The sequence below is a fragment of the Trachinotus anak genome, unplaced genomic scaffold (genome assembly GCF_046630095.1).
Source record: "Trachinotus anak isolate AG129_WGS33_773 ecotype Australia unplaced genomic scaffold, CSIRO_AGI_Tana_v1 ptg000001l, whole genome shotgun sequence".
Lineage (NCBI taxonomy): Eukaryota > Metazoa > Chordata > Actinopteri > Carangiformes > Carangidae > Trachinotus > Trachinotus anak.
In genome coordinates this window covers 19,904,880-19,932,710 of record NW_027273852.1, presented here as the reverse complement: position 1 = coordinate 19,932,710, position 27,831 = coordinate 19,904,880, and the positions used below count along the sequence as shown (strand labels likewise).

Sequence of the window (27,831 nt, the reverse complement as noted above, 5' to 3'; positions counted from 1 at the left end):
TATTAACAGATGTGTTTGCCAACATCTCTGCTTTCTTCTCATCTTTTACTGCTGTTATTTTACCATCATTTAAAACTGGATACCCAATTTTAATCCATACCATTTTCCCACTGCATTACAAAATGACCCCCAAAATTCCTTTCCTTTGCTTGCATCCTTTTATATTCAATAGGATTCTGAAAACTGTGATTCCTCTTCAACATGTTAAAAGCTTCATTTTGAGCCTTAATTGCTTTATTACATTCCTTTGTCCACCAAGGTACGATCTTCTTTTTGTGCTTACCCCCCTTCTTCTGAATGGACGTCTTTGCAGCCTCTAAAATAGCATTACAAAAAAAAAATTACATTATCAACATCTTCATTAATATCAGTTGTTTGCATTTCTTGTCCACTGATATACCTAAATATTTCCCAGTCAGAACTACTGAAAGACCATTTCTGTAACCGATATCATATTTTTACAAACTCAGTCCTACTGGTATTACTATAGGGAAGTGGACACTTCCTACAATTGTTCCTCTAACTACTTCCCATGAACAAACACGTGCCATAATGATGGTAACTGTAAGAAAACACAATGCCACCCACAAACAAACCTGTCATACTAAGTGGTTCCAGTGGTAAACATTACAGCTTAAACAAAGCACGACATTTGTGTTCTCACAGTTGCTGTGCAAGTGACATTAGCTGCTAACTTTTGGACATTACAATGGCAAAGATAGCTTTAACTCTTCCTAACCTGTGAACAGTACTGGCATAGTTGACCTTTTAACATTACGAGGCTCACATTAGGTTTTAAACCCAAAAGGTAACATTAAGCTACATAAACTTTGTCTTCATAACTTTAGTGTTGAAATAAAAATAATATGCCAGTAGCATTAGCTGCTAACCTAAAGAAAACAAGGCTAGCATTAGCTGCTAAACATCTCAAGTTTGGACACTCAACACTTGTATTAGCTTCTAAAGTTTTGGCATTATATGGCTAACATAAGCTACCGAACTTATCAAACTTGGACATTATAAAGCTAGCATTAGCTGCTACTTTTGGAAATTTTGAGTGTAGCATTAGCTAGCCTATAGCTAGCAAAAGCTGCTAACCTTTGGGCCTCACAATCACAAAGATAGCTTTAGCTCCCTCTAACCTCTGAATTACAAGGCTAGCTTTCGCTCCTAACACTTAGACAAAGGGTAGCATTAAGCTACAATACACAGTGCCATTACAATTATGTGTTAACTGTTAACTAGCATGAAAGTAATGCAGTGCCACTAACATAAATCAGACAGTGTAAGATTAGCATTAGCTGCTAAAGTTCTTAAGTTTGGTCATTATAAGGCTGGAACTAGCAGCTACTTTTGGAAATTTTGAGGGTGGCATTACATAACCTTTGGACATTAGCCCTGTAAAAGCTGCTAACTTTTGGGCCTCGCAATAAACAAAGATAGTTGTAACTCTGCCTTAATCTAGTGCAGTGCCACTAACATTAATCAGAAATGATAAGGCTAGCATTAGCTGGTAAAGTTCTATATTTTGAACATTATAAGGCTAGAATTAGCTGCTATCTTAAAGTTTGGGCATTACAAGGCCAGTATTAGCTACTAGACTACTAAATGTGGACATTATAGGGCAAAGCTGCCCATAAGAATATACATGATGGTATGTTAAGATGGGAAAATAACCAACGCTAAATAGACAAATCTCTCTGATGAATGATGATGGTTGTTTTATGCTTCTGTTAATCAGACAGTTAACATGGATCCAGTCATATGAACCACATGGTGATTCAGGACACACATCAAATCAAAATCTGGTGGTGATATTACAGCTGAGTTGGGTTTGTTATTTGTCCTGGTAGAAAACCCCAGTGATCTATCAGATCAGATAGACAGCTAGATAGAGCTCATTATAACGTTTTATATATTTCATAAACTAATAAAGTAAAATATTGATTTGATTGGAAATATTTTTTAACAACATGCCTACCTCAAGGTTCATGCAGAATGCAGGGGTAAAGTGGACAATCAGGAAAATTATACACTTTGTCACCACTGCTGACATGATAACATGGTCTGCATGGTGGTAAGTATTCAGACCCCTTCACTTTTTTCACACAACCCCATAATGATGTCCAGCTCTGTTGCAGTTCCAAACTTCCAACAGCCTATGTAAAGTCAGCAAACAAATTCAGTCCTCGTGAATTTAAAAACCCAGCACATGGGCTTTCATTGTCAGTTACTGTACCATGAGAAAATAAAAAAGGCTGAAATGTCCCTGGTTTGTCTCATTCAGCATCAAATATGCTACTGTTTAAATTATAAATACAATGTAGTCTGTTGTAAGATGTGACAGCACTTCTTGTCATTATGACAGGCTATACAATCAAGATAATTAAAAGTACCATACAACACAAGGTCAGAAAAGTCAAAAATATTGCTTCAGAAATATCAATTGTTATTTATAGCATAGTATTTAAATGTTAATGTAACACTGTATTTTGTGCCAAATGCTTTCTTGCTTCAGCTTTGCAGGTTCTGCCAACTCTGCCTCCCACATCCATATAAGACAGGAGGAAAAGTCTTCATTATTGAGTGCAGGAGGTCATTTATTGAAATCAGCCCATACTTGGGCCACATGCTGGAACAACTGGAATATGCCCAGATGTGGAAGTATCTGGGCCAGACTTGGAATGAGAAGTTTAATTTTGCTACCCATCTGGAAGTTGAAGTTTCTCTAGCATGTGGTGTATTGTATATTATGTACATTTGTATTTATGCATAATCATGGAAATGAAAAAAATCTAAGCTGTCATAAAAACACGCTAATAATAGCTGCATAATAATAATAATAATAATAATGATGATAATAATAATAATAATGATAATAATAAGGCAAAGACAGTAAATAACCTGGTGTATGGGTAATATGTAACTCGTTTTGTTGTTTGTTTTTTTTAACCCAGCAGTTTTTTTGTGTACTTTGCGTTTTCACAGTATACATGACATGATACAAGTGCAGTGACACGCACAATTAGAGTGGAATTGTTTTAATAATTATTGATAGTTGAATATTATTAATTTTTAAAAAGGTCAGCTTGTTACTTTCCTTATAAGGTAAAACTGGGCGGTTCCGTGTGTGACGTAGAAGGGTCAAAGGTAATTTTGTACGTCGGCGTGGTGGTTTGGCGCCAGCCAGATTTCGCGGGGTAACCAGCACAAGGAGCAGCACTACAGAAGAAGGAAGCAGAGATATTAAACACAAACCGGTGGATTTAAGCGTCTCAAAGGTCGGAAAGTGAAGCGGACAGCCGGTGCACCCCTCCGGCTTTGATGCTGTGTCACTCCTGCCTGTTGCTCTTCGTCCTGAACTCCGCGCTGAGGTGAGCGGTCGGTGCTGCGGGTTGCGTCCAAACGGCGGGTGTAAATATTTGTTTGTTAGCGGTATGTGTTTACTTGTGGGTGAGTCTAAACGAGATCACCTCGCCGGGGACAGATGAGGCGGTGTTCGCAGCCGTGTTGTCCTCCTGTGTGTGTGCAGCAAACTTTGCCTGCTAGCGCTGCTAACTAGACGAAGCTAGTTAACATTAGCAGGCTGCTGCTGGTCCCCCGCATGGTTCAGAGCTGTTTTGAAAAGATGCATCCAATAATTAGGCTTCTGAACAGCTGCATCTCTTATATTGCAATATGTGGACTGTGTTGAATGGGTCCCATGATGCTATTTTTAGCAGGACACTGACTTGTTTTGGTTCCTCTTGGTGATGATGAGACGGCCTCTGGTAGCGTTCAACACAAACAGTGATCAGATAATTTCACTTTGAGACACTGTGTCTACACTGGCAGCTGGTTCTAACACACATCAGTGCACATATAACCTTTATCTTCTTGTTATCCCATGTTTACAGCTCTGGATACAGTGGAGGGTGAACACAGATCGACAAATATCTCACTGAGGTATGAGCATCTGTTTTCTGTCCCTGCTTGTTTTAGTTCAATATGACAACTCTGTCAGGTGCAAGGCAAAGAGCTTTGCATAAACCCTAACAACCCAATATTTATACAGAAACAACAGAAAGAGAGCATATAGCCAAAGATCAGCAGATAAGATGCATGTATATGATTTAAAAGAGATAAGAAGTTGAAAGATACAAGCTTCCATTTAAGTTAGTGTACAGTGCAGGATATGATTGAACACTTACAATATGTACAGTGTTACAACACTGTCTGTCTGAGGCCCCTGAATCAGACTAGGTAAAACTCACCAAAAAACTTTAATGAGGAAAAATGGAAGACACCTCAGGAGGAGCAGCACAGGAGAGATCCCTCTTGAGGATGGACAGATGTATAAGAGATGTCATGTGTACAGAAAGTGTAGAGCAACATAGTAGATTCACAGTATGGACGAAATTGAAGCTTATGATGGATGAGGATACAGGAGGATGTTGAGAAACTTCAAGATGCTGCCAACAGACCTGAGCCACATGAACTGGAAAGAGGCCAAAACCACACAAACATTGTGAAAGCAAAATCAGTTTAAATCATTATTTTGTTATTCTTTGTTTAGAGTTTTCTAATAGAACAGTTTTCTGTAACATAAGAGGCAGAACCCAAGCACACAATTCACACATATAGGACAAAAGGAAACAAACACACAGAAGAAGATGGAGACACGGTGCACACAGGCGAGAGCAGCAGAGGGGGACAAAGGCAGAGGCTGGGAACATCTGGACTGAGGCACCGTCAGTCGGGGGTGGAGGAGGGTAGAGAGGTCCCAGGATGGCCCATGGTCCAGCATGCAGAGTGAAAAGAGGATAGCAAAAACTTAACCTTAGTTTAACTTCACTTTATTAAAAGGCAGTGGCAAAAAGTTGAAGCTAAAGAAGCTGAGAGTTGGAGTAGACCTCAGGTTCTCTGGGAGTTTGTTCCAGATTTGTGGTGCAGGTTCATTTTGTGTCTTTCACCCCAGGTCCTAACCCTGCTGTTGTATGTTACCTTAGAACGACTGGAGGCCTGTATTACAAAGCAAATTCAAAGTACCTAGGATATTTTTTTGTTATCTGGCTTGACTGAACCTAACATTGACCGTCCTGGATAACCTGTACTATGAAGCTGGTGATAAACTAGTTGAGTAAACCCTGGGTTTACCTACCCGGATACGGGCATGTTCATGTGAAAGAGGCAGAGTTTTTAATTATAAGCAGCATCGTCAGAACCATGAATAAAGTACTTCACATGATATGGGAAGAAACTGTGATACCTGTTGGTAAATTTCTTTATAGCAACATCCAAATGTGACATTCAACAAGGTGAAATCTGAACAATATGATCACATGACTAGAATAAAAATAAACACTAGACATAATTTCTAATTGTCAGACTACGGATAAGTGCATGAATTAAGTTTCTTACTGACATGTCTGGGATCAGTGTGAGAGAAACATTCATTTGTAATCATGGAAATATTTAAGTGTGTGGATCACTTTTTCTAATCAAAGACATCAGATGTTTAGTTTTTATTTCCAGTTCTGCTCACAGAGTCTATTCATGTTATTCTGAGCTGCAGTGATGAAGAAGAGCGTCAAAGCTTCATCACTGTCAGGAATCCTGTTGGATTAAAGGATCTTTGTTCTGTTCAAATGAAGCTATAATAGTTATTATGTAATACATTTTCCTCTGTTCGTTAGAAGCTCTGTTTTTAAACCAGAGTGGACACATGGAAAGACGTAAACAGCAAAACGATTCCACTGATCTGTATAAATATCTACTGCTTGTTTATTATTTATTATTTAATTCTAAACTTTTGTTCCCGTCAGGCTCCTGTAGGAATGATGACTCAGTTTTTCCAGTGATCTGATTGGTCAGTAGTTGGGCTGTTGACAGGTTTTGATCTGATTTTCTGAGCAGTTTAGGAGTTACATGTCAGTTACCATGGTAATTTACCCTGGGTTAATCCTGAAGTTACCATGATAGGACACGTAGACAGGAGGATCTCGGGATGAAACCACCGACCTGCCTCACTTTCACTTTTCTGCATCTCCTGTTTTTTAAAAGGCCTTTAGGAGGTGAGTAATAATGATGGCGACGGCTGGGCCTCCAAGCAGCTCCAGCTTCCTGCCTCTGCTGGAGTCTCTGGAGGACAGCGCTGCCGGACAGTCCGAGCAGACAGACGCCTACCTCACCATCGCCAAGTAAGTCACTCGTTCTGGGTCTTCCACCATCCTCGGTTAGAACTGGAACGTGAGTGAGGAAAATTACTTTTATTTTTCCTGTGCAGTCGGCTCAGCGGCGAGGAAGGCCGCCAGTTTCTCCCTGCAGTTGAAAAGCACTTTTCACGTTTGGGCAAAGCTATCATGGTGAGTCTTTTGCACACAACAAATAGTGTTAGATAGTTAAGATTTTGATATCTATGATGCGTAATAACATTTTCTCTCATGATGCTTCCAGGTTCATGTAACCAGTCCGAATGTGGAGCTGAGCCAAGCTGCCCTGCAAGCTTTAGGGTTTTGTGTGTACCACTCCCACGTCGTCTCTGGACTGTCTGGTACGTTAATTTGCATGTTTTATTGATCCTCATTTTTTGACCTGGAGGGATTGAATTTTATGAGCATGAAATCACTGCTGATGATGTTTTGTTTTCCAGATACCTTCGCAGCAGAAATACTATCAGCACTTTGCTCCCTGGTTGTAAAGTCGACAGACAAGAACACCTGCACCAGGGCGTTATGGGTCATCTCCAAACAGAGCTTTCCTCCAGATGTAGTCGCCAAAAAAGTGAGTGAGAGAGGAGTTGGCCAGGAGACTTCAGATTTATTGTTAGCTTGATGCAGCAAGGAGAAACAGATGAGCAGCACAGTGTCAATGAGTGAACCAAAGTCCTGCAACACCCAATTCCCCAAAGATGTCCTGGTCCAGCCGGGTGCATGCAACCCCCGGCATCACATCCTCCTCTCACACTCTCTCGTACCATACCATAATAAGGCTCCGCTGTTCACCTACATGTGTGAACACTATTGGTCACTTAACTTAAACATACACTCACCTACCTACTGTTACTTGCATCTCACCCTTTGCCTTATTCACAGCTCATGCTTATCTTAAACTGGGTTTTGGGTTTTTCCCACTGAGTTATGCCTTTCCCTGCATCCTTATCTGTACGACCTTGGTTACCATAGCTACAGAGGTGAGGTGTGAGGCCCTGTGGTTTCATTGGAATCTAAACATTGTCTAACAACATGAGATGTTTGTGACCTGCAAGTCTTGACAGTGTTAGTGTGGCCTGCAAAATAAAAGTGAGAATTCATCACAGCAGAGATTTAAATCTAGGTCCAATGTGGCTGCAAGCTGAGCAGAGGTACTAGTGTGGTGATCCATGTTGCTTTTTCCGCTCAGGTGCCGTCTATACTGGGAACTCTGGAGAGTGTGTGGAGCAGAGAGGACATCCAGTCTGTAGTGATGGAGCATGAGGCCTTGAATGTTGTCATCAGGTAAAAAGAAAAGTTCATATTAATGTGTTTTGTTGTTTTTTTTTTTCAGATTATAGCTGTATTGATTATATAAAAACAGAACTTTCCTTTGGTAATACATTTTTCACACATTTAAACCGATATTGAATTGTTTCAGTGGGCATCTTTCAGAAATTTCTAAAAAAACATTTTTTCTGCTGACCCCGTCCACAGCAGCACATCACTCCCCTTCTGGGCCTCTCACTTTAACTCTTTTAAACAAATGCAAAAAAAATCCAAAGTAGATGTGGCTTTTTTGTCTTTAACTAATGTGAATGAATGTGCTTGGCCATTTACTGTACCAGTGACTGAAACTGAATTAAATCAAGCTGAACGGTCTTTTCTTTAATCATGGTCGTAACGCACAACTTTATTTTCTGGTGTTTTATTTTATTATGTTTCCTCCTTTTCATTGTGACCACTTCACATGTGCACATTGTGATGTCCACACTGACACAACATGATTTTAGTTTTGTACTAAACTTTAATATTGATTGAGTTGGCTGTACTTCCTCCTGGTCTTTAAAGGCTGCTGGAGCAGGTGCCAGTCCAGATGGGTGATGGAGCCGTCCGCTGGGCGAAGCTGGTCATTCCTCTGGTGGTCCACTCGGCCTCTAAGGTGCGTCTACGGGCCGCAGCTGCCATGGAGATGGGCATGCCTCTGCTACTGGAGAAACAGGTGGAGGTGGCTGCTGTCATCGAGCCAATGATGTCCTCTGTGAGTATCTGAAAATGAGCCCAGCCTCCAGGAGATCCTGTATAGTTAAATATTATAGGTTAAACATTTGATCTTTAAATAGTTGATATTCATACGGACATGTCTGGTTGAAGATGGTTCACCTCTTGCCAGCCTTTGTCCTGTTGACCTGCCAAGAAGAAAAGGAAGTGTGCGATGTGAGAAACTCTGCTGATGTAGCTCTGTCTGTCTTCGCAGAAACTGATCCCAGAGCTGCAGAAACTTTTCATGTCTAAGAATGAAACCAACGTCCTGAAGCTCTGGCCCTTATTTGTGAAACTGCTCGGGAAGGTAAAGTGTCTCTTCTGTGTGTCTGCACATCCTGCCTCTGTCTAGCTGAACATGTCCCATGTAGAAGAACAGGCCTTTCTCCACAAATCAAACAACAATGTCCATGTAGTAAGACTCATTAGACTCAGTAGAGACTTGAAGAGCAGCAGAAACTTTAATTTAGATTTAGTTGCTGTTTATATCTGGATCAGATATCTGGTTTGAGTTTAAAGAGTCAAACATATGAGCTGCTACGAGTTTTGATTTTAGGCCTGTGTTAGATGAAATGTGCAGCTGTGTGTTGAAAATATTACATGAGACTGGACTCGGATTCATTATTAAAACATCTTGAAGTAGTGTGGAAACAAAACTGGGTCACATCCCTCTGAAATGACTGAATATGAGCTTCTAGGAGGTTTTCCCTGCTGTTAAATGTCAGTGTCCATCTCTCACTGCATTTCACTGAGAGCTGCAGCTAACTGGTGTTTTAGATGGAACTGATGTAGTGAAGGTTCTTACACATCTGTCCTTGCAACACACATCATTATGCCTCTGCACTGGAGACAGCCAGAGCCGGAGACCTATAGTTTTCAGATTGTCTTTCCCATTCTACACGATAGCTCAGTAACACCTTGACTGAAGTCCACTTGGACTCAAGGATGAACTGATTAGATTTTGGTGGTCAAAAGTCAAGGTCAGTGTGACTTCACAAAACACTTTTTAGCCATTACATAAGATTTTCAATTTCAATTTTCAATTTCAACCAAATGTTTCATATTTTATGACTCTGGATAAACGGGGATGTAACCTGTAGTAGTCTGAGTGGCGTAGACGTACACCTGCAGGGCAGCAACTATAGTTTTCCTGTGGTCACCTCAGACAGTTTAAAGTGTTTTTTCCTCCAGATGCTGCACAGAGGAGGTCCCTTCATCAACTCTCTGCTGCACCTGGAGGAGCTTGGTTTCCGCAGCTCCTCTCCAACCGTCAAGAAGATCGCCTTCATCGCCTGGAAGAGCCTCATCGATAACTTCTCCCTCAATCCAGGTGAGTGGCTGACTCGATGGCTCCTGTCCTGTCCACTAACTCTTGCATGTAGTTAACTCACTGAAGTTGTAACTTCTTACTCCTGTTACTGTGAAGACATCCTGTGCAGCGCCAAACGTATCAAGCTGCTGATGCAGCCGCTCACATCCATCAACGTCAGGACAGAAGCCCTGCTGCTCACTAAGGTGGAGGTCTGGTGGTACCTGGTGGTCCAACTGGGACCCAACCTGTCGTCCAACTTTGATCAGGTTAGTAGCGCTAACACATAAACTAAAACATAATTTGTAATTGCTCAATAACTGATCAGTTTCATTAGAGCCAGTTTCATTTTGAGAAGTTCCACAGTTGGCTTCATGAAACCTGCAGCAGTGTGTTGGTGAGAGATGAGGTTAGATATGATGTCGTCAGTCTGTACGTTGTGCTGTGAGTGAACAGTATTCGTCTCTGTCCAGGTTTCTGTGCCTCTGCTCCAGTGCACCATCGGCACCGACGCCTCCTCAGTCCCAGGCACTCCTTCCAGAGCTGTCACTCAGAACGGTGCTGCTACACCTGGCTCACTCAAACCTGGTACGTTCATACATCCACCCCCCTGTGTGATGCTCTACGTAGAGACTGAAGCTGTGTCAGAGTGAGCTCAGACTGTAATTTGTAATGTTTTTACTGTGACTGCAGGCGCCCCAGGCTTCAACAGCTCTGCCAACATGTCACTGATGAGCCTGAACTCCAGTGTCCACGTCGCCTCCGCCTTCCCTTCCATCCAGCTGCTGGGCCTGGAGATGTTGCTTCACTACTTCCTGGGGCCAGAGGCTGTCGGTGCTGCGGCAAAGAGGAAACTCATCCTGAGTCTCGGTGAGAGTCAGAGCCACACACATGCCAGCTTGTACATGGCGGTGATTCGGTTGTTCATACATTTACAGTGAGCTTCTCGGACACGCAGTCATCTTAAACTTGGCACATTTAGGTGGGTTTCTAAACTTGAGCCATGAACTGAAGTTAGAAAGACACTCTGTTGCTCTGTGCAGTGTTTGACCACCAGTAGCATTATGACCAGTGTTTTTATGTTGCTCATTTAGACTCGATGATAAACTAGATTTTGGTGGTCAAAAGTCACTGTGACCTCACAAACTGCATTTTTGTCCACAACTCATTCATTCAGTTATCAGATCCAGTTTCCATATGAGCAACGCTGTCTTTTTTCTCCAGAGCCGTTGAACCACCCGCTCCTATCTGGTGCTCCATCCTTCACTAAACATGCTGCTGTGCTCATCTCCAATGTCAGAGATGGATTCACCAACATCGGCAAAGATGCTCCAGGTAAACGTCTACAGCTTAACTACAACTGTGACTCTTGGGTGCCAAGGTTTAGTTTCTAAACAATTTAAATGGAGTAACAAGGTTGTTGCAGTGCATCCTCATGTTTCCTGCTGTGTTGATGCAGATGTAGTTAAAGTTTCCTCTCTTCTCTCCTCCTGCAGATTCCCTTTTGTCTGTCATATGGACGAGTCTCGTCCGATTTGTCAACTTAACTATAGAGTCTGGTAAGTTCTTTGATGTATATACACTTACTGTTAAAAAAAAGACCAGCATTTCAAAAATAAGCTGTATCAGTCACAGATCACACCGGCATGATCGAATCACATGGCTGGTTCAAGATGTCACAGCGTAAAAACAAAGTCACGTGGAGCGTCAACTTCTGTGGAAAGTGCTGATTTTGCACTATTTAGGAAACTCTCACACTCTGAGACTGCAATGTCTTGTAGCTCTCTGTAACAGTGGAAAACCCCCCCCCCAAAAAAACACTGGCCACTCCTGCTTTATCTCTGTTTTACCATTATATAGCCTATTCACCTTTGCAACCTGTGCTAAAACACAAAAATTAAATCCTTCAGAATGATTTATTGAACATGTTAGGGTCCATTATGTTGATCCAGTATGTCCAAATGAAAAAGAATTGTCAGGTGATGTGCTTAAAAAAAAAAAAAAAGATGGCAAACATTGGCATATTGTTACATATAACATGGTATATTGAGGCAAAATGAAGTATTCAGAAACAGCCAAAATATCCCATGATTCCTAAGGGTTAAAAGAAGCTGCAGATGACTTTATAAGCAGCTCCACAGATCTCCAGTGGTAGCACTAGACTCCTCATGTTTGCAATTAGAACACATAAAAAAAGCTGCTTAAGCACAGAAAACTTCTCCCAGTTTACTAGTTTCTTGTCAGGATTTTATTTTTTTGTTGGCCAGTAAACGTCTTGTGTGCTGTGAGAAGATACTGTGATGTTTGACCAGGAGCCTGTGATTCCATAAGAATCTTTTTAAAACGGATGAGATGCTAAATACATGTGAAGGGTTTTCATTTATTTGTTGGCTGATGAGAATCACCATGAAACATGTTTGGTTGCGGTTGAATTATTCCTCCCACTTTTGTGGCTGCTGCTCAGCAGGGTGGGCTCTTGAAGCTGTGGGTCCCACCTCGCAGCGCCACATACAGCACTCTGATTGGGTCTGGGCTCTGTCGTTGGGGGGCGGGACCAGTGAGACCTCGTCCTCGTCTCCTGCCCAACCCACTCCCACCATCATCAGTTTAAGTCGTAGCGTTCAGGGCCTCATGGTCTGGACAGCTGTGAAGAGAGAGAAACGCTGAGGGGTCCGTCCCCAATGATGACGTCTCTTCTCCTGAATCAGACAGTGTTTTTTTTTTTTTTTGTTTTTTTTTTAAGACCGTGTTTGCTTGTGGCTTTCTGCTGATGAGTTCTTGACTTTATTCTCATCCCTGGCTGTTAGTGGGCAGTAAGAAGGACCGGCAGGGCTGTGAAGTGCTCACACTGATGCTTCAGGCTCTGCAGAGCATCGTCACCTCAGAAACTCTGCCTGCTGACCGAGTCCTGGTAAGACTGAGATCAAAACCCTTCAAGTCCAGTGTGCTCTCATCTTTTATTCATCTCATCTACTGTAATTACACCCAGAATTCAACTGATTTATTCCATTTTTCACATCTCATTTAAAGTTCATATTTTGTCTTTATGATTAATTTCTGACTTTGAAAAACACAAAGTTTAGCTGGAAAAAAATGTATAAAACTTCAGAATCTGGTTTATTGCCAAATAGGTTTTCCAACATACCAGGAATTTGTTCTGGTGCCAAACAGTAAACAGTTAGAAGGAAGAAATATAAACAAAGTACTGTAGGAACAGGCAAGTACTGCAGGAAGATCACTTAAATATAAATATAAATTTGACAATAAAATAAAATGAAATTTATAAAAAGAAAAAAAGATGTGCAAAAGTATTATATAAAAAATATAAATATATATACAATACAAATATGTATGTACTGCATCATTAAAGTCTCTATAAGCCTCTATTAAAAAAAAAAAACAAAACAAAACAAAAAACGGCTTCAGTAATCAACATTTCACCTGCTCTGGACAGTTTTTGAAAGTTTAGTTGATAACAGATGAGAAATGTCGGTGCATTGTGGGATTGTTTTGTGTTTTCCCTCAGGCTCTGCTCGAGGCCACAGTGACGGGTCTCCCCCAGAGAGTCCTTGGCTCCGCCTCCTACCAAGTTGGCAAGATGGATGTGCTGAATGTGAGTGTCAGTCACACGTTCACAGACAGTTCCCATGGATTTGATCTCACAGATGATGAGTAAACCTTTGTTTTCCTTCCACCAGGGAACACCAGCTCTTTTTCTCATCCTCCTCCTCTACAACAGCAGCATGTTCTCAGCCTTCATAGAGGACGAGAGGTGGGTCTTCATTTACTATCTGTTCATTTACCTCATCAAATGTTTAAAAAAAAAAAAAAATAAAAAAAAAGAATAAAAATAAATATATAAAATATATATTTATATAATATTTATCATGTGTATATATATATATATATATATATAGGCTAAAATAATTCTGAGAATTTATAATCCTCCAGAGCAGTTTGGGGATTCATTTGTTAAAGTGATAGTTGTGGTTATTTGATGGGGTTGTGTGAGGTCGTCATGTATAGTCAGTGTGTTACCTGCAGTAGATTCAGATCAGTGAGCTGCCAGTGAGGAGAGGCAGCAGGGAACACAGCACACTAGCTGAGTGATGAGTGACTGTGGAAGGAGTCAGCAGAAAAACAGTTTTAGACACTTTTGATAGACGTGATATCCTTAAAACAACTCACAAATTTCAGCAAATTGATTCTACAGTTCATTAATAAATACAATAATAAATTATAATATAAATCAGTTTTGTAAAATCATGAGAACTGTGTAAAATTTCATGTTACATGTTTTAAAAAGTTATATTTTACGAACTTATCCATGTACAGTGGCACAAATGTAAACGGCAGGATGAGTTTGAATGAATCCACCAATACGTGTGATTCTCTCCCGTAAAAAAAAAAAAAAACAACTTTATCCAGATATGTTGACTTTCATATTTTAGATTACATTGTCCAGCCCTAAAATAATCAACTCAATACATCTTGAAGTTATAAATAATAATTAAAAAATTAAATACAAAATGTTCATAGTTTTGTGTTTTGGAGCTTGGTGACTTGTGAATGTGGTATATTGATTTTGCTTGATGTGTTTCCGTCTCCAGGTTTTTTCAGTGCCTTCAGACACTGGTGGGCTGCGGCTTGTCGGGCCCCACCTCCCCCCTGGCGTTTGGCGAGGCGGTACTGGGCGCCATCAGGGGCAGTGCTGGGTCTGTGCAGAACAAGGAGCAGCTGTTAAGGATGTGGAGCGTGATGGTCAGCCCGCTCACAGACACCATCACCCAGGTAAACAGAGGAGCTCTGATGATGCATGCCGCGACACCAAACAGCACTGACTGGAGGGGATGCTTTGAGATGAAGGGGGTGGTGGTTTACTGAAGGTCCAGGTTTTAATCTTTACTGCTGTGCAGACTGATCTGCACATTTCATAATATGGCCAATCAGATTTTTTTTTTTTTTTTTTAGATGTGTCAGTCACAGTGAAATAAAGCCCGATGAAGAACTCGTCCCTAACCGTAAAAGGGACTCTGTGCTGTCTGGAGCTGCCTCCCATACAGAGTCAGGCATCACAGAGAAACATACCATGTGTAGCATGTGGAGGAATGAACCACAGAGCAGCCTCCTGCAGTTCAATTAAACTGTAGAAACACTGGCAACAAGTACAGAAAGTGGAGGCACTGTAAGTTTAATAAGTGTCTTTTTAACATCTTGCAGCTTTTGCTGATTTTATTTTAGATTCATTATTTATTTTTACATTTTTATTTATCACTCACTCACTGCTGTTCATCCAGCACAAAACTTTAAACAGATTATAAGATTTAACTGATTGATACACATCACATGATTGAGACTGAAGTTACATGGAAACAAATCTTACCTGAATTAAGGTGGAAATAACAGAAGGTATTTCCTGGAAAGAATAAGTTATGATCACAGACTGTGATCTCAGATGTAAACCTGGTACCAGCAGATCACTACGTGACTTTAATCTGTCACAGTAACATTTTCTATCACTTTTTTTAACAGTCTAATGAAGTGAACCAAGGTGACGCTCTGGAGCACAACTTCAGTGCCATGCACTCTGCCCTGCTGTTCCCTAGTACACACCTACTGCCTGGTGCACCACTGCAGCAGGTCTGTTGACCTCAAGATTCTATTTTACCTACATGACCATCTCACCTTTAACCTACGACACCACCAGTCCTAGATCCGGCTGTCACTTTAGCCTGACTCTGATCCCTGTATTTACTTTGCTCAGACGGCCCAGAAGTCCATGCTGTCGACGTGGTCGAAGCTGTACAAGGTGTTCGCCCGCTGCTCAGCACTGGTGGTCACAGCTGAGGAGAACATCTGCTGTGAGGAGCTGTGCGCAAAGATGACGGCTTCGATAGACAAAGACGCCTTAAAGGTGAGGAGAGGAAACCGTCGTCATGGAGAAGCTGCGACGTAAACATCCAAACAAATAAAGATGTATAGAAAAGAATATAATACGATGCCTTAATTTGTCATTGCAAAGCTATGTAACAAGCTTTGATGCATCTCCATAGTGACACAAATAAAGAGAAATGACAAAACAAACACACATAAATAGCGTAGACATGAATTATAAAAACAGGTGTGAATATTAAATGGTCTGTCTTGCACCAATTGCTAGAGTTTAGCAGCATTTTTGCACTTAACCAGGGCATTACTGCACAGACCCAGCCTCAAGTGTTTCAACATTTCAGGTCTTTGGCCATTGGGTGAAAACTGTTCAGAAGTCTGAAGTGTGGGTCTTAATGGATGTAGAGCGCCCTCCAGAGGGCAGCAGGCTGAAGAGTGGTTGCCTGGTGTGATGGGACTTTGTTTATGTTTGTGGCTGGATGTAGGCATGGGGGTCTGCATATGTCCTCAGGTGAAGGTGGTTTATTTTCCAGTGGTGGTCATCATAAAAATAACAAGTACTCAGCCAACCTGGAAAAATTCAACGATTATGTAGGCAAGGAAATGAGAAAAAAAATGGCAGAAATGAGCAGATTTGATCCTGTCTCATCGTTTTGTAATTGTAATATTTTTTTTCAGAATTTGCTTTTAAATTTGAAATGATTCATGCTCAGATTAGTTATTGTTTAATTATTTGGGATTTTCAAAAACTGTTGTTATGGTATAATGCCACCATCTGGAAAATTAATTAAATCTACATTTAAACACATTTTATAATTTTTCAAAACATCATGATTGGAAAAATTAATATTAAAAAATATCAGTTGCACGAAAATGTGTTGAAGACATTTGTTTTGAAAACGACCCTGGTTTGACATGTTGATGTCTGATCCTCCAGGTTCCCTCAACATTAAATGCTGTTGCCAGTCTCCTCCAAGTCATGGTGGAGTGTGTGGACTTCTCGCCGTACACTCCTCAGTTTCAGCAGAAGCTGAAGTGTAAGAAGTTCAGCTGATCTTATTTCAGTCTTCAGAGATGCCTCAAAGTAAATGGAGAATTCACTCCTCCACCTTCGTTTGTTGCAGCTCCTCACACTCCTGTGAACTGGATGAGGAAGAAGAACAAAGCCCTGGGGAACCTGTCCACCTTCCAGTCCCTGCTGGTGCAGTGTCTAGACGTTTATCTGGAGGGCCCTGAGGCTTCCTCCGAGGCCACAGGGGTCGCCTTGGTCTCCATCCTGTCAGCTCTCTTCACCAACCTCGTCCTCGTCAATGCGGTCCAGGAGGCGCTCGCTTCTCTGATCCAGCCTCTCACCCTCTTCTACAAACAAGCTGCCAGTGAGCCGCCCACGTTCACCTCACAGCTTCTGGCAAAGGTGCGTTTCTTATCAAATGGTTGCGCAGAGTTTGACTTCTAACACGAATCCAATTAGTCAATTAATTGATCAGTTGACTGACATGAAATAACAGGCAACAAGTCATTTTTCAACAAAATTACCCATCAGTCTCTGTTTCACCTTCTTAATTGCTGCTTTTCTTTATGTGAAAGGAAACTGAAGATTTTTGCTTTTTTACCAAATAGCAAATTCATGAATAATTAAAATAATAGGTAGTTAAAATCTATGTTTAAATCTTTAGATGCATATTTCTACAAGGAGTCAGCTGCTGTCAGGAGTCATTTCTCTGCTTCTCATTTGGATTTACAGTAACTCTCAGCCAAGTTTACAGCAGTGTATGTTTTCTTCTCTCCCTGTGCCTCTTGCAGCTGGAGAAGCTTCTTGGTGAGGTCCTCGGCTGCCTGCAGAGCCGCTCGACGTTGGCCTACAGCGACGAGCTGCTGTCTCTGCTCTCTCCTCTGCTGTGTGTGTTGTTTCCACACAAGAACAAGCAGCTCCGCACCTCAGTCACCCAGTTCTGGAACGCCACCTTCGCCAACTCAGTCAGCCTCAGTTACCCCGACGAGATCAGGTGAAAGTCTTTGGGTGTTTTTTGGTGACTGTAGAATATATTAGATCTGTTGAGATGACTTAGTCAATTTTCTCTGCACAGACCAATACTGAGCCAAGTGAAGCAGAAGATCCCAATCATTCTTCCCAGCTTTGAGGTTGTCACGCTTCCTGATGATCTCAGTGGACAATATTCAGTGAGTTAACACAGAATTACAAATTACCCCCCCCCCCCCCCTTTCTCTGTCTGTTCTCATTCTTCTTACTGTTGGCTGATTGTGTTTGTCTTCAGAGTGAGAGTTCCCAGTTGGAGACCAAGCTGAGTGGGATGCCCGTGTCGTCTCTGGGGAAGAGGGACTCGCTGCTGGGAAAAGCCGCTGAGCTGAAGGACAAGAGCTCTGCAAAGACTCCCAAACCAGTTTCCGTAAGTCTGAAGTTTGAAAACTCTGGGGCTGTGTTGTAGTCTGGATGGACAGAAACAGAAACCTTTGGAAACGATGATGTAATCACACCTCCTTGCCCCCTGATTGGGTCTTATCAGCTTTGACTACCAGTAGTCAAAGTTTCTGACCTTGTTGTCTTTGCTAGCAGCTGTTGTGCAGTTGAATGCTGCACAATGCTGCATTTTCGTAGTATTTTCTGTAACTAATCAGCTGAGAACAGACAATCAGCTTCCTGTTTACACCAGTGCATGAATGGTCATGTATATTTTTCAGGTGTTAGTGTGGACGCAGATTGTTTCTGATACGGAGCCAAAACGCTTGACTGGATGGAGATCATTTTCATTTTAAATGCACTTTTAAAACAGAAACATCGTGGTGTGGATGTAGCTTTAGTCTTGACAGTCCGTCAACACCTTCACTACAAGACTGCTTATGAAAATAATTGTGTTCGATAATGGCTTGGACCTTCCACATAAATGCCAGAGCTTGAGATGGCAGTTAAACAGGGAAGACACTGAGGCTTGAGGACTGAAATTCTGTCTTTTCTAAAAACAGTCAACTTGTCTAATGCAGTGGTTCTCAAAGTGGTGGCTTGAGGGTGAGATAAGAATGCTGCAAATTTAGTTTCATGCTTAATCACATAAAAAACTGCAGCATTTACATGAATTAAACTTTCATATTACAATATAACACTTATCAAAACAGAAGTAAAAATTAATTGGAATGGTTAAAAACTCGTTAAACCACAGCTAAGATTGGCCACGGTTGCTGGTTGTATTACTAATACTCCTGTCTTCCCACACAAAAATTCAAGATACACACTGGTCGTAATGACTGCCAGCTGCGTATATGAGCCGTGACAAATGTTCCCATCATAAAGTTGAATTAACGTCTCTTTAACAGAGTTTCCACACAAGCAGAACATTATAACCTTCATGAAGGAGGATTATTGCAGAACTGTTGTAGTAGACTGCTGTAGTTTCAGCTGGTTGTTCCTAATAAACTGAGAAGTCTGAATCAACCAAAAGAAGTAAAGTTAGGCTGTATGATAACTACTTGGCAAAGTATTTATGCATGTATCTAGGTGATCCTGTGATTTACTCCCTTTGATTGGTTGACAAAATGATGAAGCATCTCAGCAGAAATGTTTGTCATGCACATAAAAAAAAATGATATAAGTTATGGTCTTGTAAAATACTTGTATCTGCAAAGTCACCTGTTTCTTTGTTGGAACACTTGTCAGCACAGGAGATATGTTCATCATCTATGTAAAGATAATGAAAGCCAGTTGAACAGCAGTTGAATGATGTTTCCCTCTGCAGACAAAGCTGGACTTCGGCTCTCCTAAGCCTCCTCGCAGAGAGGTTTTGGAGGAAGAGGCCTCCATTGACTTCGTCTTCATTCCTCCTGAGACGAAGGAGAGAGTTTTGACAGAGCACCAGAAAGAAGTGAAAAGGACTAAAAGGTCAGAATTGTCCTTTTGTCTGTTTGTCTATCAAAATAAAATAACACCTGAAAGTGCCTGTGAGGTCAGTTGTGTGAAGCTGATGTTTTCCTATCACAGGGTTGACATCCCGGCCATGTACAACAACCTCGACGCTTCTCTGGACACAACAGTTTTCTCTCAGTACACTCAGAGCCAAGAGGACTCTCTGTAAGTTCTGGGCATCTGCTACTAGAATAAAGATAAATCCCTGTTCTGATGAAAAACAGCATTCACATAATGAACCATTTTTCCCCACAGGGACAAACCTCCAGCAGATCAAGCTGAAAAGGTCAACAAAGAGGCTCCTGGCAAGGTAATGAAACACACACCCTCATCATACTCCACTGGGGCCTTGTTCTGTCCTCTGAACAAAACAAAATATGCCTGTACATTATTACTTAATAGCCTTTGCAGTCCACATGAATTTTTTGGGCCTAACTGCAACTTGAGGTTTTGTTAGATTATTGGTAAAATCCTCCGGTTAAAAACTTAGAAATTATTTGGTGTGTTAATTAAGGGAATGGCAGGATTGTGCTGTTTCTTCAGAATTGGCATCTTTCAGTGTCACACAAAACTACCCAGCAGTGATTTTAAACCAGTCTGTCCACTCAGTTTTAGACTTGCTTTATCCAGTGTCAACTCTTCAAAAATGCAGACGAGTTACCTGTAAAAAAGGAAAATACTTAGAAAACAAATCAAATACTACCAAACACGGTAGCTCAGATGTCTTTCAAACCAAACCACAAACTTCCTCAATTCTTCCTGGGGGATCCTGAGCTGTTTCAGGCCAGATGTTTAATCTCTCCAGTATGTTCTGGGTCTGCTCCAGAGTCTCCATGCAGTTGGGAAATGCCCACAATACCTCCCCATGAGTTTCCCAGGAGGCATCCCGATCAGATGGGAGCAATTCTTAGGTTATGTAATTTTGCAATCAGTTGCAGGAACTCCTTTTTATTCTTAGAATACATTTGAAAAAAAATAACAACACTTTTTTTTGCACTATACAACTGTGTTGTATAGTGCAAAAAAAGAAAGCATCAACATGATATCTTTATGCTGTACTCATCTATTTTTTAGAATTGGGTTATATTAATGTTAACATGTAGCTGCATAGTCTTGCATTGTTAACATGATAACTTTTGTTTAAGGTCCTTTTCATCGTATGTGTTTTTGGTTGTCTGAGATGTAAGTTTATATTTACATGATGCAGTGATGCAAAATACACTGGCTGGTGGTAGATGCTTTTTTTTTTTTTTTTTAAATAACCCTCTATGTCCACTGGAGTGTATACGCTACCAAAGATTACTTTGTCTTTAGTGTCATTACTCTGCAATGGTCTGAGACATGCTGTTACATGTTAAACTAGAGACTCAACACTTTCCATAAAACCTGTTTGTCTGTGTGAGACGCTTACTTTGATTGATTTTTCTGATGATTCACCAAGCATTAATTGCACAATCTGACATGCCACAAATTGATATCACACAGATTGACACAGATTCAGACCAAGTTTTTGAGACCATCTCATCCAGATGTGCAGTAAACTTACATGATCATTGTTGTATCACAGTATAAAGACACATTTAGAGATTAAATAGGTCTGGATCTTTCAGATTTAAATGGTAGTTACTGTGGCAACTGAAACAATTACATCAGTACCCACCTGTGATGATTTAATGATATTTGAGACTAGTACCTGGTTGAAAGGAAATTATATTGTCTTCATCATTATAACTGAAAATAATTTATTAAGCATTCAATAAAGCTTTCAAGTCAGTTTTCTCCATTGACTTGGATGGTGGCATGTAACATGTCACTGAACTTGCATTTCCTGCATATTCACACCTAGAAAACATCTGTTTCCCTGATCTTTTTTCTTTCTATTTATATTTGTTGACAAATTTAGTTAGTTGTATTTGATTTCTTCCAGGTTCCTCAGGAAGATGTAGAAAATGAGGAAGACAATGAAATTCTATCAAAAGAGACTCAAGACTTTGTCAGCCCAAAAGAAGCAGATAACATGACAGAAAACCACCAGCAGGAAGAGGTGATCCCTGAGTCAGCAGATGTTTCCATAGAGGATGATACCAAGACTGACAATGGAGCAGAAGACAAGGACATGCAGTCTAAAGAAGGCTCAAGTCCTAATATCTCTGGCTGTTCAGATTTGGTATCAGGTACTCCTCAGAAACCCAACAGTCGCCGTCAATCCTTTATCACTCTTGAGAAATATGCTGAGGGAAAGTCTGCCAGCCCCAGCAGTGCATCCAAGTTCACAGGTCCCCTCATGAAGACCTCCAATAGCCAGGAATGCCCTAACACCAACAAGACATCCTCTTCTCCGGCTTCCCAGACATCCACTGGTCCAAACTCTCAGGATTCTCAGTCCACGCTGACAGGGAAAAAAAATGTGCAGCATCCTGTGAGCAATATCGCTGAGTCCCCCCGAAGACCAAAAGACTCAGGGATGAGAAGTGAGCCTGTGAGGCTGACTGAGAGACTGCCCAGTGATACAACGGAGGATGAAGATGTCATCCCAGACACCCAGAGTGAAGTGGAGGGCAAGGAGAGTACAAAAAAGGCTTCCACATCAGAGGAAATGGAACTATCAAGTCAGGAAGAGGAATTGGATGATTCTCAATCCTCTTTGAACCAGACTTCTCCAGCTGAACCCAGACGGTCTGGACGCTACCGGGTCAGACCTCTGCTGCCTGGAGAGGACCCCGGGGAACGGGAAGAGAAATACTCTATGCAGAAAAGGAGACGGTCTGGAGAGGAGCCTAAAAACGATTCTCAAAAGTTGAGCCCAATACAAAGCAGACCATTCACCAGAAGTAAGCAGGCTGCCGAGGAGGACAGTGGCAGAGAGAGGTTGCGAACAAGAGCTCAGAGGGACAAGAGTGAGACGGGCCAAAGCAGCTCTCAGGGTAGAGCACACAAGAAGATCAAACTGTACAACACTTCAGAGGAGTTGTTTGATAAACCTGAATCCAAAAGGAGAAGCACCAGAGAGCAGGAGTCCAGCCAAAATGACTCACAGTCAGATTATGAAAGCCAGTCACAGGGTAGGCGTGGTCGGCGAAGCAAAGCATCATCGGAGACCAATGAGGAGGGGGGACTTAAGAAAAAAAATTTGCACGAGAAAGAAAAGCCTAGCCAAACTACCACACATGAGCTTGAGCTTGCAGAACAGACTGAAAAGGATAATGAGCTAGAGAAAGACTTTCAACTGATCACTCCTTCCCCTCAAACTGATGGCAGATCGCAAGAGTTTGATCATGTAGAACAGACTGAAAAAGATAGTGATAAGCCAAAGAAAGATTCTCAAATTGTCTCCTCTTCCCAAACTGATGGTCAGTCCCAAGAGTTTGAGCTTGTAGAAAAGACCAAAAATGAAAAGAGAGATTCATCAATAGTTGCCTCTTCTCCCAGGAACAAGTCTCAAGATGGAACAAATGCGACAGCTGATGACAAGTTGGTGAATGAATCAGAGGTCAAAGACAAACGCAAGATGAGAACAGGTACTGATGACAACCTTAGTCAAGAGGACTCTCAAGTGATCACACCTTCATCCTCTGATAGACAGTCTCTGCGTCGATCTGGAAGAAGCAAGGCTTCACCTGAGGCAGCAGAGTCTGAAGACAAAAGTAGCGGTAAGGAATCATTACGAAGGCAGAGTCGGTCTAATTCTCAGACAACTGTACCAGCTGTCAGTCAGGTAGAGGCAAGGATTGGAGGTAGATCCAGAAGAAGCAAAGTACATGAAGAAAATCAATCAAAATCAAGTCCTAACTCAACCCCAGAGAGCTCTCAGTCATTAGATGATACTGGATCAACAGAGAACTCCCAAGGCAGGGGCAGATACTCGAGAAGAAGGTCTTCTCAAGTGTTAGCAGCCAGTATGGAGTCCTCAGAGTCTGAATCCCAGGAGGCCAGAGATAATTCCCCAATGCCTAAAAAGAGAGGGAGGAAACCTCGAGCTTCGCTTCCAAGTCCTCTCACGCTTGAATCTAAAGACAGAATTAATAATGATGTTACTGATACATCTCAAAAAGCTGATACACAAAGCATAGAAGCTCATAATGTAACAGGTTTGGAGGAATCACAGAAACCCGAAGATTTGCAGGATTCTCAGTCACTCCAGGTTACGGTTGACATTGAGGAGCAAAGTAGCAAAGAATCTCCAATGGAGGTACAGGTTGACACTGTTGAAGCCTTGGAGCCCGTTGCTCCAGAGAAAACAGAGATTTACGACACAGAGACGAGCAGTTTGTCACCTCGCAAGAAGGAGCAGAGAGACTCTGAAACAAATATTGATAATACCTCTTCACAAGAGAGTGATACTGGGGACTTGGAAATGCTTGAATCAGCGGGAATCGATAAGGAACAGATCCATGAAAAGTTGCCCAGTGACCCATCTGCTGTGGACACTCTGACAGTCCCCGATGAGACAACAGAGAAACCTCAGGTCTCAGAGTCTTCAGAGGACAAAGCTGAAGACGTTTCTGTTGATAGTGTTCAAGAAAGTCAAAAAGATGATTTAGAATCAGATCACCGAGAACATCCAGTCATTCCAGTGGAGGACACAGCTCAAGATGGTGATTGTACGACCAAATCACAAAACCAGGTAGCGTGTCTAAATGTTGTAGATGAGCTTTCAAAGGAGGATGAACAGTCTGCCTCAAACCAGCATGCGGAGGCCAGCACTGAGGACAAGATCGCACCTCCACAGGAGAGTTATAAAGACCAGGTTATAGAGTGTCAAGATGAAGAGAAAACTCAGATGGACAACACTGAGAACGAGTTGTTCGTAAATTTGGATGATGCCCCGACAGATCTTTGCAATGCATCAGAGTCTGCAGATTCTACTTGCAAAGATGTTTTCCAGGATTCTCCAGTGAAGCAGAAGGACCTGGAGGCTGTCATAGCATCAGATGTTGGCCAAAGCCCCAGCAGTGGCAGGACCAGAGGAACCTGGTCTCCTTCAGCCTCCCCCTCCACCAGTATTCTTAAGAAGGGCCAGAAGAGACCGCTAGAGGAGGAGACTCCCTCACCTCTTGTTAAAGTAAGATGGTCAAAATACACAATTTCCACTACTAAACTCTTTTATTTACCTGTAATATGGAGGAAAGTAACTTCATTATCTCTTTCTACTTTGCAGTCCAGACGTGTCTCTTTTGCTAATCCAATCCAACAGCAGGAAACGGCAGACGACATTGATCGTCGCAGCCCTGCTGTCAGAACCAGCTCCCCCAGAAGATCCAAAGGCAGCAGTATCCCACAGCCCAAGGTATGAATGAGACTAGCATTTCAGATCCACATGAACCTCCTGCAAATATCTGCTGTGATTCAACATGACTCCTGTCTGCTCTTTATTCTAGTATGTCACGACTCCAACAAAGGGCTTGCTGATCCTGAGCCCCAGAAATCTGCGAAGTCCAGGTTACAAGAGCTCAAAGAAATGCCTGGTATGCACAGAAACGACAAATCATTATCGTCACCATTTTTCGAGTGGTGGGCATTCATTTGTCTTGCTGTCCACATGTCCAGTATTCACTCTCCTTGTGGCTCTGGTTTGGCTTCCACCAACTTCTGAGAGAAATATCTGCCTCTTAGTTGTTACACTTATTCTGCTGATTTTAGCTTTTGCACTCCAATAACATTCTAAGACTCAAAATTGACAGTTTAAAGGATAAACATGATGAGATGTGCTATTTTTTTATCTAACACATAATTCTTTCTTGCTCGTACCTTCATTATCTGTAATGCAGTAGTTCAGTTTGAGATTCTGGTGTGGTATGCCAATAATGGCTAATGTATCACTGAGCTGCAGGTCTTAACCCAGCGATGAGGAGCAGGTTACAGAGGTCTGATTCCACACGCCCAGATTTATTTATTTTTTTTATTTTCAGCACCATCTGACATTGATATTCATCAACACCTGGAAACAGACTTGATGTGTAAAATCTTATTTGAGCTAAGAGACTAAAAAACTCCATAGATCTGGAAAATTTGATGATAATCCTCTGTTGATTTTTAGCGCAGCTTTTAATTGTTTTAGTTGGCAACTGGAGGCTACTAGTCCTAATCATAGATGCACCTCTTTTTTTTTTTTTCTAGATTTCTGAAATGAGCCAAGAGCCTCGACCCGTCCCCAGAGACTGTATCTACCCTGCCCTGGTTGGCTGCTCTACACCTGTAGAAGCTGTGCTGCCTCAGATATCCTCCAACATGTGGTGAGTAAAGCACAGGGCTGGTGACATAAAATGTTTTGTATTTATTCTAATATTCCTCCTTTTTAAATCTGCTTAAAGCCTAAACAAAGACATGTTATTTATTTTTTAAATTGTTTTCTCAGGTCTCGTGGGTTTGGACAGCTCGTTCGAGCCAGAAACATCAAAACAGTTGGTGACCTCAGCGCTCTGACTCCCACTGAAATCAAAACTCTGCCAATTCGCTCCCCAAAGATCTCCAATGTGAAGAAGGCACTTAAAATTTATGAACAACAGGTATGCCAGGCGACAGAGGGCTGCGATGGGATGAGACAAACACATATTTAACTAAATGTATTACGGTGAAGTTCTTGTATTTTGACATCCGAGCTTTTATCCTCCAGCGTAAAGGTCGAGGTGGTGATGAGTTGAAGAGTTTTGATGAAATGGAGATGATGACCTCTGAACTGGAGACCAGCGTTCCTCAAAACCAGGACGAGGAAGATAAGACCTCAGGAGAGACACTAGGTGTGTAAAGACTCTGTATACACAGTAATAAGAGCAAGGTTAGCTTTGCTTTGTTAAAAGGTTACAAAATCTTCCTGCTAACCCACCTGGACTCACTAAACAACACAATATCTTTGTTAAATCAGGACAGAAAATTAAAGAATAAAAACACATTTTTGGTTTTACTAAGTGCGAAATTAACTTAATAGACTTGTAAATTAAGATGGGCGTAGCCTCCGTGACATCACCGAAGCACTTTTGAAACTCAGAGTGAGCTGCTCCTCTGTCGCCATCTTGGCAGTGCCTGACTCCGCCTACCTCCTGGTTACTCCAAAAATGGGCAAACAGGTGGGGTGTCTCTTGAGCTGAGAGTTTGGTGCATGTCGGTTCGTGTGAGCATACACTCACCCACCTGTCACTCAAAGCAGCAAGACCTCAGTTATGCAGAACTTTAAGCCTTAATAAAATTTAAACGGATAAGTAAAATTCAGCCCCGTCCATTTGTCATGAAGGAGGAAATTGGCTACAGAGACCAAAACAGTTTTTGTACCAAGCTGTAAACGTGTTTATTTCTGCTGTAAAGTCGGACATTTTAACATGAGAGTCTATGGGGACTGACTCACTGTTGGAGCCAGACTCCAGAGTTTTTGGAACTTGTGTGTTTGCTTCATTTTTCAGCCCTTTGATGTTGCCAGTATTAAATGTATTTATGTATTTTCCCAATATTTTGTACTTGTCCTTTAAGTACAATAACACCAGAATCTGTTTGCAGCAACAGAGCTGGTTGACGAGCCTCCTGCAGAGGGGAAGCTGCAGCAGGACGACTCCGGGAATCAGACAGTTGAAACACCAGGAGGACGACAACAACAACAACTTGGTGGACAGCTGCACCGTGACGGGCTGCTGTCAGAGGTGGAAGCCCTGACCTGCAGGGTGACGCCACCAGAACTCAGTCGTTGCTCGCCACAGCAGCTCGTCCAGATCCACGAGCAGTTAGGAGGCATGATGAGGCACGTGGTGGACGAGCTGCACACACGCCTCTGCCAGACAGATGTCAAACCCTGACGAGACTTCTGCTGCATCAGACAGCCGCACGGGCGTGAAGAGGCGCACAAGAAGACAGATCTGTTCGAGGAGAAACTGTGACTGAGGGTGAAATATTTCGTGTAAATGGACGTGTTAAATCAGCAAATTTTACAAAGGAGAGTTTTATGGTTTTAACTCTGCAGTCCCTGGATTTTTCTAGAAGACGCAGGAAGAACTTTTTTTCCTGTAGCTTCAGCTGATGGGTAGTTTATGCGATTTTAAGAAACACTCAAAGGGAAGCACAGTCACACTTTTTAAGCTGTGTCAAAAGAAGATAACATTTTTTAATAGTTGTAGTCTGGACAAGGATGGTGTTTTCCTGCTGTCCTCTGTAGACTTTGGAATAAGAGAGACTCATGAAAGCCTACGAGTGTATGTGAAGAATAACTCCACTTGCTGTTGACCCTCTAATTTTGTACATATGATTTCTCTCATGCCACCTCTTTCCCTCATATGCCTGTTTTTAAGTTGTCCACAGTTCAGCTCATCAGCGCTCTTCTACATTTTCGTAGAGTTTCTGAACGTTTTCTGTCATTTCACTTTAATGTCTTATAACATTTTAATGTCATGAAACATACAGTACATGGTAGTAGACTGGCTGCACTTAAGTCTTTATTTGTGGTTTTAAATACTTCAATAAAAGGCAAAACTGAATGATTTTTAAAGCGTAGTTACATTTTTTTATTTTTTTGTTCGACTTGC

The 27,831-nt window shown here is 41.7% G+C and overlaps 1 protein-coding gene across 3 annotated transcripts; it reads left to right on the top strand.

Moving 5' to 3' along the window:
- The first annotated feature begins 13 nt into the window (after positions 1 to 13).
- Positions 14 to 27,783, top strand: rif1 (replication timing regulatory factor 1). 3 transcript variants are annotated; one of them, XM_071483149.1, is made up of 36 exons: positions 14 to 3,374; positions 3,897 to 3,945; positions 6,043 to 6,179; positions 6,266 to 6,344; positions 6,436 to 6,532; positions 6,632 to 6,762; positions 7,381 to 7,475; positions 8,022 to 8,211; positions 8,428 to 8,520; positions 9,405 to 9,543; positions 9,640 to 9,791; positions 9,996 to 10,110; positions 10,216 to 10,392; positions 10,747 to 10,857; positions 11,019 to 11,081; positions 12,330 to 12,433; positions 13,049 to 13,135; positions 13,221 to 13,294; positions 14,133 to 14,313; positions 15,055 to 15,162; positions 15,287 to 15,436; positions 16,349 to 16,448; positions 16,536 to 16,825; positions 17,215 to 17,417; positions 17,499 to 17,553; positions 17,688 to 17,819; positions 19,161 to 19,303; positions 19,403 to 19,492; positions 19,583 to 19,637; positions 21,255 to 24,389; positions 24,486 to 24,614; positions 24,706 to 24,792; positions 25,445 to 25,560; positions 25,683 to 25,833; positions 25,941 to 26,064; positions 26,816 to 27,783. In XM_071483149.1, the coding sequence occupies exons 3-36, from the start codon at positions 6,064 to 6,066 to the stop codon at positions 27,106 to 27,108; spliced, it is 7,365 nt and encodes a 2,454-aa protein (XP_071339250.1). In that variant the 5' UTR covers positions 14 to 3,374; positions 3,897 to 3,945; positions 6,043 to 6,063; the 3' UTR covers positions 27,109 to 27,783. The 3 variants fall into 3 exon arrangements, with proteins under 3 accessions (XP_071339250.1, XP_071339231.1, XP_071339241.1); XM_071483130.1 differs by having other exon boundaries at positions 17,499 to 17,592; XM_071483140.1 differs by lacking the exon at positions 3,897 to 3,945 and having other exon boundaries at positions 17,499 to 17,592.
- Positions 27,784 to 27,831: the final 48 nt, after the last annotated feature.